At 45.0% G+C, this 20,273-nt stretch overlaps 1 protein-coding gene across 1 annotated transcript in view; it reads left to right on the top strand.

Annotated features, from left to right (window-relative positions):
• The window catches only part of QRICH2 (glutamine rich 2), a 30,336-nt gene extending 10,559 nt beyond the window's left edge, over positions 1 to 19,777 (top strand). The window contains exons 7-18 of the mRNA XM_078155744.1: positions 945 to 1,199; positions 3,676 to 3,798; positions 4,143 to 4,217; positions 4,474 to 4,638; positions 5,228 to 5,349; positions 7,163 to 7,228; positions 7,960 to 8,061; positions 13,827 to 14,027; positions 14,898 to 15,048; positions 15,750 to 15,834; positions 17,536 to 17,637; positions 19,610 to 19,777. Of these exons, the coding sequence (XP_078011870.1) occupies positions 945 to 1,199; positions 3,676 to 3,798; positions 4,143 to 4,217; positions 4,474 to 4,638; positions 5,228 to 5,349; positions 7,163 to 7,228; positions 7,960 to 8,061; positions 13,827 to 14,027; positions 14,898 to 15,048; positions 15,750 to 15,834; positions 17,536 to 17,637; positions 19,610 to 19,716 (1,554 nt within the window). The 3' untranslated portion in view covers positions 19,717 to 19,777. The remainder of the gene's footprint in view (positions 1 to 944; positions 1,200 to 3,675; positions 3,799 to 4,142; positions 4,218 to 4,473; positions 4,639 to 5,227; positions 5,350 to 7,162; positions 7,229 to 7,959; positions 8,062 to 13,826; positions 14,028 to 14,897; positions 15,049 to 15,749; positions 15,835 to 17,535; positions 17,638 to 19,609) is intronic.
• Positions 19,778 to 20,273: the final 496 nt, after the last annotated feature.

Below are 20,273 nucleotides of genomic sequence, written 5' to 3'. Positions count from 1 at the left end.
CAAGACCACAAGACAGAAGCAAACCCATCTCTGATCATGCCCCTATGCCGTCTTACTGACCACAGGGCCCTCCCTAGGTTCATCTTGTACTGAGCAGCCTAGCATACAGTATCTACCCAGTGCCAGCTGTCCACCCCACCTAGAAGCTGTCATAAGTATAGGTTTGAGATAAAGAGAGACTGTACAAATGTCCCTTCATCCGCCATGTAAGATGTATGGGTTAGGGTGAGATAGGGACTGGCTGATATGTGAATGGATCTTCAGGGCCTGTTTTAAAATGGAGGATGTAGGGGCAGCTCAGTGGCACAGTGGATAGAGCATCGGCCCTGGAATCAGGAGGATCTGAGTTCAAATCTGTCCTCAGACCAAACACTTGACACTTACTAGCTGTGTGATCCTGGGCAAGTCACTTAACCCCAACTGCCTAAAAAAAATAAAATAAAATGGAGGATGCATTCTCCTCCAATACCTATTTGTCCCTGTGGAGCAAGGGCAACTCTTGTGGAGCCCTCTGTCTCTGGAACTGTTGGGGGAAACTTCTGGGTGAAAGGAGGCAGTCCCATTTTGACTGCCCCTCCAGTACCTCTCACCTCCACTGAGGCTTGTAGCCCAGACCTTCAGCTCTATTCCCAAATTCCCTAGGGCAATGTGACTCTGGAGCTCTGTCTGTAACTGCCATTCATTCACCAACAGCATCATGTGACACCTCTCATAGTCTAATTCAGAATTTAGAGATCTTTTAGAGCCACAGATTGGGCCCAGGACATTGACATGTGTCAGGAGGGCTGCCGTAAAGCCTAAATGAGGGAAGTAGAGCCTCAAATTGGATCCCATGAGCCAGCAGAGAAGGCCTTCAGGCCACCCCTGTGCAAAGAACTCTACCGACTGGTTTGTTTCACGCCACCCTGAAAACTCTCCCCAACCTGCTTTTCTTTTATATACAGTTAGATAAGCTCAGGTTGATCATAGAAAGCATGCTTACCTCATCGTCCACCCTGCTGTCCATGAGCATGGCACCGCCTAAGACGCCAGCACCCTTGAACCCAGACAAAATTGACCCAAACGCTACCTGTCCAGCTTGTAGCCTAGACCTAAGCCAGCAAGTCAGCAGGCTAGTACAGCGTTATGAGCAGCTCCAGGATATGGTCAACAATCTGATGATATCTCGGCCCTCGAAGAAGTATCAGCTCCAGAATCAGGTAAGTCTGACTGGGCCATCTCCTGTACCAGGATAGGCCTGCTAGGGAATGAGGTTCCAGGGCCCCAGATTTCAGTCTGCCTCCCATCTAAACTCCACAAACCTCCACCTCACCCTCTAGAAGGGATCCAAGAAGCAGGCATCACCTAAGAGTAACTGCACCTGGGCACCAACGACTGTCCTTCCCCGATACTCCCCAGAGGACAGGGACTGCTGCTTTTTGGGGAAGAGTGGAAGGTTAGCAGGGGTTTGGGAGGGAGCCCTAAGATCCAGATCACCAACTGCCTGTTGGACAACACCAATGGGAATAGGCATCTCAAACTCAATATGGGGGGTAGTTATGTGGTGCAGTAGATAGAGCACCAGCCTTGGAGTCAGGAAGACTTGAATTCAAATCCTGCCTCAGACACTAGTTATGTGACCCTGGACAAGTCACTTAATCCCTCCAAAAAATAAATAAATAAAAAGAGTCACAACTCAATATGAATGAAACAGAACTCATTGTTCCCCTCCCCTAAAATATCCTCTTCCTAAATTGCCTATAATCTGTCCCGAACACCACCATTCCTTTTAATCACCTAGGTTCAAAACCTGGAGTGTAGCCTCAGCTCTTCACTAGCAATTCTGCCTCCGTATTCCTTGTGTCCGTACCTTTCTCTCCATCCACATGGCTACCACCCTAGTTCAGACCCTCATTGTATTTATTTATCCCTGGACTACTGCCACAGCTTCCCAATTGTTCTCCCTGTATCCAGTCTCTCTCCTGGGGATGCATCCTCAACACAAACGCCAAATTGACATTTTTCTTTTTTTGTTTGTTTTTTTGTTTTTGTATTTTTAGGCAATTGGGGTTAAGTGCCTTGCCCAGGGTCACACAGCTAGTAAGTGTCAGGAGTTTGGTCTGAGGACGCATATGAACTCAGGTCCTCCTGACTTCAGGGGGAGTGCTCTATCCGCTGTGAAACCTAGCTGCCCCTAAATTGACATTTTTCAAGCACAGGTCTGACCACATCACTCCTTGGTTCAAGAAGACCCAAGGGCTTCCTATTGCCTCTAGGATAAAAATACAAACTTTTCTGCTTGGCACTTGAATCCCTTCATATTCTGGTTCTCAACTGTTTCCAGGCTTATTACACATTACTCCCTTTTATACACTCTATAGTCCAGCTAACCTGGCCTTCTTGCTGGTCCTCACACATGTCATCTCCCCTCAACATGCCTTGGGGCTGTCCCCCATGCCTGAAGTTCAGTTCTTCTTCACCTATGCCTCTTAGAATCACTGCTTCTGGGGGCAGCTAGGTGGTGCAGTGGATAGAGCACTGGCACTGGATTCAGGAGGACCTGAGTTCAAATCCGGCCTCAGACCAAACACTTGATACTCACTAGCTGTGTGACCCTGGGCAAGTCACTGAACTCCAATTGCCTAATAATAATAATAATAATTTTAAAAATAATAATGATAATTTAGAATCACTGCCTCCAAAGACAAAGCTGGAAGGGACCTCAGAAGCCGTCTACTCCTATCATCTCATTTTATAGATTTGGAAACTGAGACCCATTTGGGTTCTGTGACTTGCTTAAGGTCACACAGATAATATACATTAGAAGGGAGATTTGAACTCGGGTCCTGTGCCTCAAAAGCTAGTGCTCTTTCCATTATATATCCACATTGTCTCACTTCAAAGATCCTAGAAGAGGCCTATACTGATCCCCTCAGTTGTTAGGAACTCCCCACCCCCAAATATTACTTTGCAAATATGTTGGTGAGTTGTTGTTGTGTTTGGTGAGACAGTTGGGGTTAAGTGACTTACCTAGGGTCACACAGCTAGTAAGTGTCAAGTGTATAAGGTTGGATGGTCCTCCTGACTCCAGGGCCTGTACTCTCTCCACTGTGCCACCTAGCTGCCCCTAAAGGTATGTTGTACATACTTATCTAACACGATGTTTCCACTTACAGTAGAATAGAAGCATCCTGAGGGCAGGGACAGTTTAATGAATGCTTGTTAAATGAATAAATGAGTTGAATGAATGAGTGAACAGGTACTTCCCACACCTCCCCTGTTACATTATCTGCACTGATTAATTCAGAAACCCAAGATTCCATGCAATCAACAGAGCTGGTGGGGACCTACCCTCCCACCTGTAGAACACAATTTCTGGAGTGCTAGTTCATTAGGTAGAGATTCTGCCTACCTGGGGTAACACTAGATTGGGGGGAGGGCATGCTGAGGAAGAGCAAGATTCATCCCTCAAACTACACCAGGAAAGTTCAACTACCCAGTGTTTCTTCAGTCCATCCCCTGGGGTCACTCAGTTCTTTACTAGGCTCTTGTCCGTTTTATGTGACTTGGCTTGAGACTTTGATATATCCTGGAAGAAAGGCCTATGAGTTTGTGGGAAGGGGAAGGGTCATGCCATCAACCTCAAAATGGCCTCCTTTTGTCCTTCCTTTCCTTCTCTTCCTCCTCTTGCCTCAGGATGAAGAGCTACTAGGTCATATCCAGGCCACTATCCTTCAGGTGCAAGGTGACTGTGAGAAACTTAACATCACCACAGGCAATCTCATTGAGGACCACAGGCAAAAGCAGAAAGACATTGAGGTGAGGTTTGGGCTGTGCTGGGAGGAAGGGGCAGGAATGAGAAAGGGAAGAGGCTAGAAGTGTGTGATATCTGCAAACCCCAAGTCTGGCCTGGCTGGTTCCTGGTGAGGTGGGAGGAGGAGGTAGATCCTTAAGGAGGATACCTTAGGAGGTATCATCTGAAGCTTCAGAATGGCATCCGAGGTCCTCTACCTTCACCCACCACCCTCCTTCAGAGTGGAATGGAAGTCTTTGTCCTGGGCTCAAAATTATCTCTACCCTTGACATAACCTCCCCTCCCCAACTCATTCCACTATATCCAATGCTTTTATTTCTGTCTCTATCCCTCTCAACCTCCTACCCAGGTCCTGTACCAGTCCCTAGAGAAGCTAGAAAAGGAGAAAGCCAACAGGGAACACTTGGAGATGGAGATTGATGTGGTGAGAGAGGCCATGCACACATAAGATACTTTTGTGTAACAGGCCTGTTGTACCAGCTAGTTCTATGAAATGCATTTGGGGTAGGGGTGGCAGGGGGACACATGGGAGAGATATAGATCAAAGAGACATTGGTTGGTGCCAGGATGGCTATCGGGGGGGCAGTTGGGATGGAAGATATCCCAGAGAGACAAATTCAATGAGGGGTGCCTCCATTGTGGAGACAGTGTGGCCGCCTCCTTCATCTCTCCTGAGACAGAAAGCGGATAAGACTGCCCTCGCTGCCAAAGTAAGCCGAATCCAGTTTGATGCCACCACAGAGCAGCTGAACCAAATGATGCAGGATCTGCTGACAAAGATGACTGGACAGGAGAAGGACTGGAAGAAGATCTTGGACAAGCTCTTGGTAGAAATGGATACCAAGGTGAGGGACCTTACTTTGGGGTTGGCATACTTGGGTACCTACTCCCTGAGGGTACTTGGGCAGATGAAGATGGTGAGGCCTCAGGAGTCTGTCCATCTGTTTTTTCTTTCTTTCTTTCTTTCTTTCTTTCTTTCTTTCTTTCTTTCTTTCTTTCTTTCTTTCTTTCTTTCTTTCTTTCTTTCTTTCTTTCTTTCTTTCTTTCTTTCTTCAATTGGGGTTAAGTGACTTGCCCAGGGTCACACAGCTAGTAAGTGTCAAGTGTTTGGTCTGAGGTCAGATTTGAACTCAGGTCCTCCTGACTTCAGGGCCAGTGTTCTATCCATTGCACCACCTAGCTGCCCTGAGTCTGTCCATCTTTAGATGGCTTGAGAGGAGAGCAAACTGAAAAAAAAAATTGTGCCCAGATAGATATGTTGTAGTCTTCCTCTCCATGCCAAGGGTCTTCTACAGTTCTGGTGAGGTGGGACCTGGCTTGGCATTATTGCTCCCCCTCTCCTTCCCCTTTCCTTCAGGGCTAGTTACTTGTTTCTCTGTTTCCCTGGACATCCACACTCTCCTAAACACGAATCCTTGTTTCTTCCTGAGTAAGCTGGATCGCCTAGAGTTAGATCCCGTGAAGAAGATGCTGGAGGAAAGGTGGAAGGCCTTACGACAGCAGCTGAAGAATCAATCCCCTCTCTATCAGGCTGATGAAGCTGCCATCATGCGGAGGTGAACTGGGTGGGCAGACACTGTGAGATCACACTTGAGTGGGGGTGGGGTGGGGAGGAGAGCTGGAATGGCCTGGCACAGATGAAGGCAAAGAGGCCCAGGGAGAACAACCAGTCAGTGGCAAGACCATGTGATGGAGCAACTAACCTCAAGAAGTCAGTGGACTCCCTTACTCTGGGGGAGGGGAGGGAGGCAATCCAATCCTGCCACCCCTATAAGACCCCAGGAGAGAGTTGGATATGTGTATGGGTTTCGCTCCCCAGGCTCTCTCTGCACTTAACTGTATGGTAAGAGTAGGAGAGCTTCAAATCCGGCCTCAGACACATAACATGAACTAGCTGTGTAACCCAGGGAAAGTCACTTAACCCCATTGCCTAGCCAAAAAAAAAAGTAGGAGAGCACATTTAGATATCCAGAACCACCAAAGAATTGGTAATATTGGGGCACGGCTCTACCTCCCTGCATAAGTGGGGTTAAAGTGGAGAACCCTAGCGTGAGAGACTATTTTCCTTCAAAATCATAAATATGGTGCCCTGGGAAACCTGAAAGGTAACAGAGCCCAGGTCCCAGCTTCTGTGTTGGGCCACTAGAGGGCACTAGCAAATCACCTGTGAATCTATAGATAACCCTAGGTAAGCACAGTTCCCAAATATGCAGAGAGCACGTTAGGGTCCAGCTGGGATGAGCTATGGCAGACCTCTTCTTTGTCAGTCCGCTTTTCCTTCTGAGAGAAAAGATGTGTCAAGGAGAAATAATTTAAAAATTATTCGATTACCTGAAAGCCATGATCAAAGAAAGAGCCTAGACATCCTATTCCAAGAAATTATAAAGGAAAACTGCCCCAGTGTCCTGGAACTGGAAGGTAAAATGGAAATTGAAAGAATCCACCGATCACTACCTGAAAGAGATCTGAATATCAGAAAGAAGAGGTGGCACCCGTAGGGAGAAATCTGACTGATGTGTACATGTATGAATGTGAATTTGCTGGAGTGCACAGTTGTTTATGGATGTGAGAGAAATGATTATTTCTTTCTTGTATTAATAACTAATTATTGATTCAAGACCAAGGTTTTTCTCCTTTTCTACTTCCTCATCCAGAAATCAACCAGTGTGGGAAATCCTTCTCAAAGACAGCAAAAGAAATTCTAAGTTTAGGCTAATGGGAAGTTTCCTGCTCATTGTATTTACACAGACAGGTCTGGGAAAATGTGGATTGTCCTTTTTGTCAGACAGGTGATATGGAAATAGATAAGTCTCTTTGACCAAGATTTGGGTGATCCAAGTCATGTACCCCAAGATCCTCATTGCAATATAGCCTACCTCCCATTGTAATATTAATTTTCTTATCACTTGTTAACCGATCAGAGTTGATTGCCACCCTCAGAAACACCCACCCTTCCAAGGGCGTATAAACTGTGAGCTCACAGCCAGAAGGTGTCATTGGCATTCGAGAGTTTCACTGTCCTCATTTTATTAATAAACAAGCTCACCTTATTAATAAAATGATTAAATTACCCAGAAACTATGCCTTTCAGATTTTTTAAATGCCACAGATGTGTGTGTACACATTTGTGTATGTGACCATCTTGTGTATGAGCAGATGCCACCCACCCTGATCTCTAGCATGTCCTCCAGGGCTGGGAAGAGGGTTATTCTTACATAGTCTTAATTTCCAACTTGTCTGCTCTCTGCTTTCTTGTCCCAGGATTGAGCAATGTTCTTGGAGTGTGGATAAGGAAATTCCACCAGTGTCTTTTGTCTTTCACATAATGTGATGTGCAAGAGGATTTACCCTCAGTTTCTATCCCAATAGGCAGGTTTTGGCACATTTCCATTGTCTCTCATGCAACCGGCCCTTGGAAACAGCTATATCTGGACAGTGAGTGCCATATACCACCACTTCACCCTGTTACAGACCTCATTTGTGGGAAGGAGGGAGTCTCTTTCCAATTCCTTAAGTCTCCCTTACTCTCCTCTCTTCATTCTCTTCTGTCTCCTGTTTTTCCTTCCAGCTCCCATATTGAGACAAATGTAAAATGCTTTATAGACCTTAAAGCACTATATAAGTTATTATCATTATTATGTGCATATTTATACCTGGTGTGAAGACCATCTGCTTCCTTGTACCTGGGAAGGTGCATTAAGCAGATGGATGAGGGTATAGGGAAGGAATGATCTTCTAGGGGATACCAGGGGCTTTTTTTTTTAATGAAATAGGAGCTTTATTGGATATTTGTTCAAGTTCTTAGGCAAAGTCCAAGCCATAAGTAACATCTCTGGGGTGAGTTATTTAGCCACTCTCACCACCATAAAATGGACAGGACAGAGAAGACCAGAATGGTAAAGGCCAACTGTGCCACTATCCAAGGTGGCTCTTGAAGCAGAGATAGTACCCCATGTCAGAAAAGACATGGGCCTTTACCCATCATTACAGGACACAAATTGTCTAGAAGAATAGATGAATAACATAGTAGAGGAGAGTGCTCACTCCCCCCTCCCCTCCCCCTACCCCCACCTCCTGCCAAGTGAACTTGCAGGGGTTGTGGGAACCCTGAGTGGATTTTAGGTCATCCGGATTTCTCATATGTTGTTCGCACTCCCCATGGACAGGATCATTCCCTCAGTGCCTAGTGGCCCAGGACTGCCAGCACATCGTTCTAACCGTCCATACACCATCTACGAATTGGAGCAAGTCCGACAGCAAAGCCGCAAGTATGGGACGGCTCTGCCTGAAGAAGGGGCTTTGGATGGGGATATCAAAGGTAGAATCCTTTCTAGAGGCCTGGGGTGAAGTACTTTGGAATTGGGGTCAAAGGATTTGTTGCTTTGTGGGGATGAGGCCTGGAGAACCGGAAATGATTGAATCATTAAAGAAGTGGAAACCTTCCCTAGTCCAGCCCCCCCCCAGGGATCTAGCTATATGTCCTACAGGACCTCTCTTTATGGTCTATTCTCTGCTAAGGCTAAGTCCACCCCCATACTCATTTATACCCTTCAGACAACTCACCTTGAGTTACAATTAAACTCATCATTTAGGGTGATAGAGTTATGGGAGGGGAGAAGGGAAACCGAGGATGGGGGGGGCAGATAAACAAGCATTTATAGGGATCAATTAACAAGCATTTATTAAACACTTACTATATGCCAGGCACTGTGGTAAGTGGGTTTACAAAGAAAGTCAAAACATGATCCCCTGCCCTCAAGGAGCTCACATTCTAATAGAGGAGACAACATGCAAATGACTGCATACATACAAGATATAGATTTTAAATGCAAAGTAATCTCAGAGGGAAGGCATGGGCAGTCCAATCATGAAGATGGGATTTGAGCTCAAATCTTGAAGGAAGCCAGGGAACCAGGTGAGAGGGGAGAGAGCATACTGGGAGGTGAAATGCCTACCAGTGTTACTGGGTTACTTTTTTTTTTTTGGCAAGGCAATTGGGGTTCACACACCTAGTAAGTGTCAAGTGTCTGAGGTCAGATTTGAACTCAGGTCCTCCTGACTCCAGGGCTGTTGCTCTATCTACTGTACCACCTAGCTGCCCTTAGGTCACATTTTTTTTTTTCAGTCACTTCCAACTCTTTGTGACCCCATTTGGGTTTTTGTTTTTTGGTTTTGGTTTTTTTGGCAGAGATACTGAACGGTTTGTCATTTCCTTCTCCAGCTCATTTTACAGATGAAGAAACTGAGAAAAAAGAGTTAAGTGACTTGCCCAGGGTCACACAGCTAATACGTGTCTGAGGTGGGGTTTGAACTCAGGAAGATGAGCCCAGTGCTCTATCTGTTACACCACCTAGCTGACCCTACTGGGTCACAGAGGTCCTTAAAGAGAGAGAAGGCTAGAGAGATAAGAAGGGGCCAGATTATGAAAGGCTTTAAAAGCTGAACAGAAGATTTTCTATTTCATCTTGGAGGTCATGGAGAGCTACCATCCCTTGTGTAGGGCCTCTGGGGCTCTGCTGAAAGGTATGCTAGTCTTAGGTATGCTTATGACTTAGTTCCCCCAACCTCTGTAAGTATATAACTGGTTTGGAAATCAGTAGGGCTAGTGATTGGGGCTCAGTTCACAGTTTAGAATTAAAATCCTGGTTAACAGGAAGAGTCGCACTTAAATTAGCCATTGACAAGGTGAGGTAGGCCTATGCTGAGGTATGTGCAGTTTGACCATAGTCGTTGGCTGAACAGAAGGGGAGCAAGGAGGAAAAGGTTGCTAGCTATGACTAAGTCTGGAGGCATTAAAAAATTCAATTTAGGGGCAGCTAAATGGCATAATGGCTAGGGCATCAGCCCTGGAGTCAGGAGGACTTGAGTTCAAATCCACCCTTGGACACTTGACACTCATTAGCTGTAGGACCCTGGGTAAATCACTTAACCCCAAGTGCCTCAAAAAAAAAAAAGATTCAATTTAGTTCACACAAGTATTGAGTTCCTACATTAATTATTCCATTATATATAATTATTCCATTAGCATTGTGCTAGGTGTTCTCAGATATTATGGAAGTAAATGACATCATCCTTCAAATCAATTTCTAATCAACTTGGGAAAACAAAGGCAGACACACACACACACACACACACATACACACACACACTGACATAATAATATTGGATAGGACCTGATTAAGTGTGATGTTGGGTGGTACAAAGAGTATTGGAGAATAGAGGGGTCATCCCTCTTGGCCAGTGATCAGGGAAGGCTTTATGGAAGAGGTGAGTCTTTATCGGGTCCCTCAAGGAGTTAGATGAACTGAAGAGGGAAGGCACACTTAGGTGAGATAGCACAAGCAAAGGTCAGGAAGCTAGTGTTTCAGGGATGATGAGGAGACAGTTCTAACTGGAGCACCAGGTTGCCATTGGGAAATCCCCATAATACCAATCTGTCGCTCTCTAGACTCCCCATAGCATTAATTATTGAATCATTATACCTTACTTCATCTGTTAAATGGGTGAGAGGGATGGGTGGAATTTGGACCAGGGGATCTCTGAAATCCCTTTCGGATCTAACAATTGATGACGGTACATTAGCTCATCTGATTCCCCACAAGAACGCTATGTGAAGAAAGCAGAGCAGGTATTATTATCCCCACTTTACAAATAAGAAAACTGAGGAGGGGCAGCTAGGTGGCTCAGTGGGAGTCAAATCTGGCCTCAGACCAAACACCACTTGGAACTCACTAGCTGTGTGACCCTGGGCAAGTCACTTAACCCCAGTTGCCAAAAAAAAAAGAAAAAAAAAGAAAACTGAGGCCCACAAAGGTAGAGTGACTATCTCAAGGTTACATAAATGGTTAAGTGGCTGAGTTGGGACTTGAACCCAGGTCTCCTGACTCCATGACCCAGTGCTTTGGTTTTTTTTTTCTCTTTTTTAAAATTAATTATTTATTTTTAGTTTTCAACATTCACTTCCATAAGATTTTGAGTTTTAAATTTCCTCCTCCTCTCTCTTCTCTCCCTTCCCCAAGATGGCATGCAATCTGATATAGGCTCTACTTACACATTCATATTAAGCATGTTTTCACATTAGTCATAATGTAAAGAAGAATTAGAACTAATGGGAGGAACCATGAGAAAGAAGAAACAAAACAAAACAATAAAAGAGAAGGAGAGCAAATAGTATGCTTCCATCTGAATTCAGAATCCATAGTTCTTTCTCTGGAGGTGGATAGGGTTTTCCATTGTGAGCCTTTTGGAGATGTCTTTGATCTTGCATTGCTGAGAAGAGCTAAGTCTATCAAAGTCAGTCATCCCACAATGTGGCTGTTACAATGTTCTCCTGGTTATGCTCATTTCACTCAGCATCAGTTCATACAAGTCTTTCCAGGTTTTCCTGAAGTCTGCCTGCTTGTCATTTGTTATAGCACAATAGCATTCCATTACATTCATATACCACAACCATTCCCTCGATTTCCAATTCTTTACCACCACAAAAAGAGCTACTATGCATATTTTTGTACATGTGGGTCCTTTTCCCATTTGTATGATCTCTTCGGGATACAGCCCTAGAAGTGCTATTGCTGGATCAAAGGATATGCACAGTTTTTTAGCCCTGTGGGCATGCATAGTTCCAAACTGCTCTCCAGAATGGTTGGATCAGTTCCAAACTCTACCAACAATGCATTAACGTTCCAATTTTTCCATATCCACCAATTCTCATTTTCCTGTTTTGTTGTGTTAGCCAATCTGATAGGTGTGATGTGGTTCCTCAGAGTTGTTTTAATTTGCATTCTCTAATCAATAGTGATTTAGAGCATTTTTTCATATGACTATAGATAGCTTTAATTTCTTCCTCTGAAAACTGCCTGTTCATATCCTTTGACTATTTATTAATTGGGGGATGACTTGTATTTTTATAAATTTGACTTAGTTCTCTATATATTTTAGAAGTGAAGCCTTTATCAGAGACACTGGCTGTAAAAAAATTATTTCCCAGCTTTCTGCTTCCCTTCTAATCTTGGTTGCATTGGCTTTGTTTGTGCAAAAACTTTTCAATTTAATGTAATCAAAATTGTCCATTTTGCATTTCATAGTGCTCTCTATCTCTTGTTTAGTCATAAATTCTTCCCTTCACCATAGATCTGATAGGTAAGCTATTCCTTGCTCTTCTAATTTGCTTATAGTATCAGTCTTTATATTTAAATCATGTACCCATTTTGACTGTATCTTGGTGTAGGGTATAAGATGTTGCACTATGACCAGTGCTTTCTTATGCAGAATATACAGTGGGCTTCTGTGTATGCTTTTTACCTTGTCTAAATCATCGTACATTCAGTCAGTTTATTCATTCACAAACATTTACAGAATACTCCCTATCTGCTGTGATACCCCACAACATTAAATTTATTTTTTAAATTAAATTAAGTGGTTTTCAATGAACAACAACAACAAAAAATCTGTTTTCCCTCCCTGCTACCTCATTTCCTTATTGGAAAAAAAAAAGAAAGAAAAGAAAAACATGTAACAAAAAACACAGTCAAACAAAACAAATTCCTGCACTGGCCATGTCCAAAAAATATATTTCTTTGTGTCTTAAGTCTGTCACCTCTGTAGGAGGTAGATGGTGTGGTTCATCATTGCTCTTCTGGACCAATTATATGAAATGTAACATCTTATGGTAACCTGTCTTGTGCTATGTTCTCTCCTCTTTCTTTTGATGACAATAAAAGTGGAAAATTGATTACTCCTCCCCCCCCAAAAAAAAACAATGAAGAGAAAACAAGAAAGACTTCTAGGACAACAGGTAGATCTTCTACAGAGGGCTGATGGGGGGAATGAGGACGAGAAATGCCCAAGGAAGTCACAGGGGTTGCTGGCTGAAGTGGAGGACTATCACTGAGCCAATAATGGAGCTTTCCATGTATCATATGTAAATATGTATATTTCCATATGTATCACTATCCAGTTACTTCTTCTGTGCCTTTCCTTCTCCAACAGAGAATATTTGAATAGTGGACTAAAAACCACAACAACTCAATTTCCCTTGCATTTTAGAAAACAAAACTGTTTTCCTGCCTTAGCTCATCTAATCCTCACAACCACCCTGGAACATAGGCCCTGAAAGAGTAGGAACTACCTCCTGTAGTGTGTTGTTGTAGGAAGGACACTTGAGAAGGAGAACCTTAAAACAGTGGAGAAATGTGAGCTATTAGCCTCTCTTTACGGATAAAAAAAGTCAACCCAGAAGAAGTAAGTTAAAAAGCTTTGTCCAAGGGTGGGTGGGAAGGGAGGAACGGAGAAAATTTGGAACCCTAAGTTTTAAAAACACATGTTTTAAAAAAAATGTTTTCACACGTAACTGGGAAATAAGAAATACAGGAAATGGAGTACAGAAATCTATCCTACCCTACAGGAAAATAGAAGGGGAAGGGGATAAGAGAAGGGGAGAGTAGAAAGAGGCGGACTAGGGGAAGGTATTCAGAATGCATGCCATCTTGGGTTGGGGAGGAGGGGCGAGATGGGGTAAAAATTTGGAACTCAATCTTGTGGAAGTAAATGTTAAAAACTAAAATAAATAAATTTATATAAATTTTTTTAAAAAAGGTAGGAAAAAAAAAGGCTGTGTCCAAGATCATACGGCTGAGACTAGAATCTTCTGCCCTTGTATACAAAGCTCTTTCCATTTTACCATATTGACTTTTAAGGTGGGTGCTATTTGTATTTATTTTGTCTCATACTGCCAACTACAGTGCCTGGCACACAGTAGGTCTCCAATAAAGAAAGAGAATGCAATAGAATTGAATAGAGGGTTTCTGACAGAGGTCTCTATTGTTTAGAGGAAATATCTCCTTATTCTGGGGTTTGGGTGAAATTTCAGGGAGCTGAACTAGGAATATGGAATATCCAGAAATGCAGCCCTAACCTGGGCTCAGCAATAGCTGGTCTGGTTAGGGATGGGGTGAATGGATCAGACCACCTCCCACAGCTTGCTTTAGGACAGAGGCTGACAGCCCTTCTCTCTTCTGTACCGTACCACCCCCAGCATGAGGTTGGGCACTGCCTTCCAACGTTCGGAGCTGGGACAGCTGGAGCGGAGCGTGGGCCGCCTACATTCCATGCACTCCAAAATGCTGATGGACATAGAGAAGGTGCAGATTCATTTTGGAGGCTCAGTCAAGGCCAGCAGCCAGATGATCAGGGAGCTGATCCAGGCCCAGTGCCTTGGTTCCTCTTACTACAAACGGTAGGATGGACCATGGGAAGGCAGGGCCCCTCCCCACCCCAACCCCTGTACCCCGAGGAGGCAGGTGCTTAGAGGTGAGACAAAAGTCCTGGGATAACCCTTGCCATTCTGATAGAGTATCTGGAGTGCTCCAGACCCCTCAAGGTTCTTATTCAGCCTCTGATCCCATGGCGTTTGTCTGTTCGGTAGATGTCCAGACACACAAGGTCTTACACTGGTCACTATGGCCTTGTTATGGCTTTCACCAGTCAAGACCCCATAGCCCTACTCCCTACCCTACTGCTGGGGAAAAAATGAAAGAAAAAACTGAAGTCTGTGTGTCTGTCCAGAATAACAGGGAAAATGAGAGGGTTGGGATGTAGTTAGTTTTCTTTGCTCACTTTTTCGCATATACTCTGTGTGTGTATATGTGTGTGTGTGTGTGTGTGTGTGTGTGTGTGTGTGTGTGTGTGGTTGATTCATGTTGATCCCGCATTTTTTTTTGTTTAGGTGGTATGTCAGTCAACCAGTTAACATTAAGCACCAGAGACTGTACTGTTAAAGATACAAAGAAAGGCAAAATATATATATATATATATATATATATAAAAATAAGTAGTTTGCGTGTCCCCAGTTCACCATGCTTCTTGAGCACAGCTCTTCTAACTGGGACATGGCCCTTTTTATGCTATACTTTTTATACCTCCTGCCAATCTATGGGCTGTCCCTGCTCCCTTCTACTGGGAGGGGAGCATAGAGTAGCCATCAGCCACTGACTCTCCAAAGAGAGCCGTTCAGCTCATCTACCGCCCCTGCGAGGCGAGCAGTACATCTTGCTCCATCACCCTGCTTAGGGTTCCCTTGTGACCCCTTGGGTGTCGTCTCTCACAGGCTTCAAGATATGCCAGACTACTCCTACATGTCAGTGTCACGTCGCTGTGGTGGTAGCCATACACTCACCTTCCCCTACCGCCGCTACGGCCGCTTACAGCACTTGGCTCACTGTATCTACCCTGCAGAAGATATACAGGCCTCCTTGAAGGTATGGGGGCATTAAAACTAGGCGGAACTGCACAGGAAAGGGGCAAGGGTATACAGGACTTACCTGCCTTAGAACCATAGACCTTAAGGTATGCAAAGCTCTTGTGTCTCCTAGGCTTCACTTACAGGAAGTTCTCATCTCCCTTGTCACTCTGACCCATGTCTTCCTGAAGCCATACAGATGACTTTGTTCATGGAGTGGGTGGGAAGGGGGAGGAGAGAGTTGTAGGGGAGATCCCTACCGCACCCCTACCCTTCCTCTAACCCAGGAGCTCTTTTTTTTTTTTTTGCTTTTTGGTGAGGCGATTGGAGTTAAGTGACTTTTCAGGGTCACACAGCTAGTGTCATGTGTCTGAGGCCGGATCTGAACTTAGGTCCTCCTGACTCCAAGGCCAGAGCTCTATCCACTGTGCCACCTAGCTACCCCTAGTTCAGGGGTTCTTAACCTAGGGTCTATGAACTTACTTAAAAAACATTTTTGTATAACTATATATCACTGTTATTGAATTCCTTTGTAGTTTTGTATATTTTGGTTTGTGCATATGAAATATTATTCTGAACAGGGGTCCATAGAGTTTTTTGTCCATGACACAAAAAAAGGTCAAAAACTCCTTATGTAGATATGTGTGGCTGATGCAAGTTGGCAGCCTGAGGATGGGAAGTCCTAGGCGCTGCCATGGTGACGAAAGTATGTCCTTACAGCATGAGGTGGACATCTTGGGCCTGGATGGACATATTTACAAGGGACGGTTGGAGACAAGGCTTCCTGTAATCCCAACCAAGGAAAGTGAGTATCCAGGTAGCACAGAACCACCCATCTCCCTACACTGTTGAGTGGGTGAGCAGTCACTGGGTCAAAGCAGCACTGCAGAACACTCGATCTCTGGGCAATCAATAAACATTTATTAAGCGCCTACTGTGTGTCAGGCACTGTGGCACTGAGGATACAAGAAAGAGGCAAAAGATAGTCCCTGCCCTTAAGGAGCTTACGATCTAATGGGGGAAACAACATGCAAACAAATTATATATTGGAAGTAACAGAGAGCAGGCACTGGAATTGAGGAGTTAGGGAAGGCTTCCTATAGAGGGTGGGAGTTTATTGGGACTTAACAGAAGCCGACAGCAACAGCTGGAGCAAAGGAGGGAGAATGTTCCCAGCATGGGGGACAGCCAGAGAAAATGCCCAGAGCTGAGAAATGGAGTGTCCTTCTCCTGGAACAGCCAGGAGGCCAGTGCCACTGGATAGAAGAATACATGTCAAGGGAGTAAGGCGTAAGAAGACTGGAGAGGTAGAAAGGTTTATGAAAGGCTTTGAATGCCAAACAGAGCATTTTGCATTTGATCCTGGAGATGATAGAGAGCCACTGGAATTTATTTCTTTTTTTTTGGCTAGGCAATGGGATTAAGTGACTTGCCCAGGGTCATACAGCTAGTAAGTGTCAAGTGTCTGAGGCCGGATTTGAACTCAGGTTCTCCTGAATCCAGGGCTGGTGCTCTATCCACTGTACCACCTAGCTGCCCTCCCCCCCACTTTTTTTTTTTTTGCTAGGCAATTGGGGTTAAGTGACTTGCCCAGGGTCACACAGCTAGTAAGTGTCAAGTGTTTGGTCTGATCAAATTTGAACTCAGGTCCTCCTGACTTCAGGGCCGGTGGTCTTTCCACTGCACCACCTAGCTGCCCCATTTATTTCTCCTACTACCCAGCATCACCTCTCTCTACCCCACGCCCACACTCTCAACATGCAAATAGTACAAATTTCCCATGGACCATGTGCCCAAGCACAGAGATTAGTTAATAGGGATAGATCATGCAAGCTCTGCCCCTCAGCTAGTGCTAGGGAAGACCATATACTGTTTTTCCAGCACACAAAGTTCAGATACGATTATGTAGAAGAGTTAAGACTTTGAGCTGGGGGTTCAAATCTCAGTTCTGTGAGCTGGGTGACCTTAGGCAAGTCACTTCCTTGCTCAGCCTGTTTCCTTCTCTGTAAAAGGAAAGAACTGGACTAGATCTTCTCTAAGTGCCCTTCCAACTCTAAATCTGTGATCTGAACAGTCACACTCTTTGCCCTTGGGTTTACTGTCTAATAGGGCAGCTAGGTGGCACCGTAGATAGAATGCTGGGCCTGGAGTCAAAAAGACCCATCTTCCTGAGTTCAAATCCAGCCTCAGACACTTACTAGCTGTGTGACTCTGGGCAAGTCACTTCGCCCTGTTTTCCTCAGTTTCCTCATCTGAAAAATGAGCTGGAGAAGGAAATGGCAAACCACCCCAAGTATCTTTGCCAAGAAAACCTCAAATGGGGTCATGAAGACTTGGACACAGCTGAAAAATGACTGAAAAAAAACAATTACTATCAGGAAACAAGATAGCAGGTCCCCATTCATCAGCTTCACAGCTGTCCTGTCTACCTGTGGGTCCCTACAGGTTACCGTGCCTACCTTTCTGCTTAGCGCTGACCCCCTTTTGCCCTTCCTGCTATATCCAGGTCCTATGAAGAACAAACCAAAGAATCTCGGTTCTGCTGGGCAAAACAGGCAATCCCCTTCAAGACCGCAGAGCGCTCAGATGACGGCGGCTTCTGTGACATGTAATTATTTGGCTGATCTTCCCGGATTCCTCCTCCCTCTCATCCCCAGCCCTGGGCTGCTTGGGGCTGGCTCTTCCCCATGGACTCTGGCACCTCAGAGAGGGAGGAAAGGATGGAGGGAGAGGTACAAACACTGGAGAAAGACAGTGTTCGGGAGCGGGGGAGGATGGGGTGGAGGGTGGGAGCGGGGGAGGATGGGGTGGAGGGTCAAGACCGGGCTTGACTGGGGCACTTCTTGGTTTGGGATTCTGCAGACAATGTGCTGGATTTTGCCTCAGGACAGGTTTTTCTGGGAGTTGGGTTGGTATAAGCTTTAAGTAGTGGCTTAGGTGTGGGGATGGGATATGAGGTGGGGAGGAAGACACAATGGTTATGGTTCCTTCTACAGGCCCAGAAACAACTAGGCACCTTCTTGTCCACAGAGTGGTTTCCTCCCCAGATTTCCCAAGAGCTTTCAGGAGCAGTGTTGTCCAGAGAGCTAAGAGTAATGGGTGGGTGGGGGGGGGATTACAGAGAGACAAACTGAAGCTTGATGTAAAGAAAAACTTCCTGATTGGGCTATAACCAAAGTGGAATGAGATGCCTTGGGAGGTGGTGACTTTCCCTGGTTAGAAGTGTTAACTGTAATGTGTTATGAAGGAGATGCTTACTCCGTTATGGGCTGGCTGAGATGGTTTCTGAGGTCCCTTTGAGCTCCAAGGCTTCTGAGATTCTGTGACTGATACCTGCCTCCTGGGGCCTCGGGCTTAGAAGAGGGAATGGGCCCAGCTGGTCCTTAAAGAACACTCTTCCAGGGGCAGCTAGGTGGTGCAGTGGACAGAGCAACGGCCCTCGAGTCAGGAGGACCTAAGTTCAAATTTGACCTCAAACATACAACACTTACTAGCTGTGTGACCCCGGGCAAGTCACTTAACCTCATTGCCTAGCCAAAAAAATAAATAAATAAAGGGGGAAAAAAAGGACGCTCTTCCAGAAATATGGAGAGGAGTGAAAAGAATACTGGACTGGGGAACAGGGTCCCTGGACCTGCTCTGATACTAGTTAGCTGTGTGTCCTTGGACAAGTTAATTCCCTTCTAGGTAAACTGAGAATGTTGGGTTAGATGAGAGAAAATGTCCTGTGGCTACAAGGTAGGAACTGAGCAGGGCCATTTTGGCCCACTCAGGGGCACAGCCTGGGACTCCTTGAGAAAGGGAATAGTAACTGACAGATGGTCAGTCATATTCCTATTTCCCAGGCCTCTCTAACACAGTTTTAGGCTATTCTGATCCTCCCTAAAGCCCTACCAAAGGTATATTTAAGGAGGTCTTAGCCTGGTTATCTTCATGTCCACTGGAGTTTTTGGGTTTTTTTGTTGAGCTTTTGGGGAGGCAATCAGGGTTAAGTGACTTGCCCAGGGTCACACAGCCAGTAAGTGTCTGAGGCCAGATTGGAACTCAGATCTTCCTGACTCCAGCGCTGGTGCTCCATCTACTTTGCCACCTAGCCGCTCCTCCGATGGAGTTTTAAATAACATTTAGTGGGATGGGTAAAAATATATGAAAGCAGGGCTCAGAAGAAATTCATAGACCAACTAGTGTAAATTTTGTCTAAAAAGAGATCCCTAAAAGAATTGTTGGGGCCCATTTATTTCGTACTTCACAATGGATAAAAGAGCCCATTTGACTTTTTTTTTAAGTTAGGTGTGGGGGCCTGGAACTTAAAACTTGTACCACCATAAACATAAAACTTGTACCCTAACCTTGAGGTTTGCCATACAAACCTGTCCTTATTTCTGCAGTCAGTGTGGCCCTGGTGAGGCTAGACAAGCCAAAGTCCCTGCCTTGTTGGGCCTACTACTAAGCAGGGAGAATTCCTTAGTGTGTGTTCCTAGTGTAATTCTCCCGTACTATGCCCCGTCTCAGAGATTAACTAGGTAGTATAGAGAAGGCGCCAGCAATCTTAACCCCTGTTGTTTTTTTTGTCTCTCTAGCCCTGCAAACGAAGGGCAGACCTGTCTCCTCACAAGGGCGCCTTACACAGCTTAATGCCACACATCCACCAAGTCCCACAACTGCTAACCCCAGTAACAACCCCTAAGAGATTAGAGGATGTTTACTGAGGTGCATGCTGATCTCCTCTACTCCACTCTGGGTGAAGACCAGGCAAGGATACCCTGGGCCTCAGGAAACATACCTTCATGCATAGAACTTGCCAATAAATGTTTGCAAAGAAGATGGTGAGTGTTTATGTTCAGCCACAGAGGGTGGGGGATGAATACATGGTAAAGGTCAAGATGGCACTTCCTTAATTCAAATAACATAAAACGATTCTGCAACTGCCAGAAACCACAGAATACAATGGAATAATGTATTCTGATGAGCACAGGAGTTTGAGGCAACCCAAAAAAACCAAGTCTGCAAACCTGAGTCCAATCAGCAATAAAAAAAAAATAGACATTCATTAAAAGAAATGTTTCAAGCATTCTTACAAAAGAAAACACAGATGGGCCCCGAGGTGGCGCAGTGGATAGAGCTCTGGCCTTGAAGTCAGGAGGGCCTGAGTTCATTGAAATTCAGCCTCAGACACTTGACACTTACTAGCTGTGTGACCCTGGGCAAGTCACTTAACCCCGACTGCCTCACCAAAAAGCAAAA

The sequence above is a fragment of the Phascolarctos cinereus genome, unplaced genomic scaffold (genome assembly GCF_003287225.1).
Source record: "Phascolarctos cinereus isolate Bilbo 61053 unplaced genomic scaffold, phaCin_HiC Scaffold_5;HRSCAF=322, whole genome shotgun sequence".
Classification (NCBI taxonomy): Eukaryota; Metazoa; Chordata; class Mammalia; order Diprotodontia; family Phascolarctidae; genus Phascolarctos; species Phascolarctos cinereus.
Note: the sequence above shows the minus strand (reverse complement) of the source record. Positions and strands in the feature narration are given on the sequence as shown.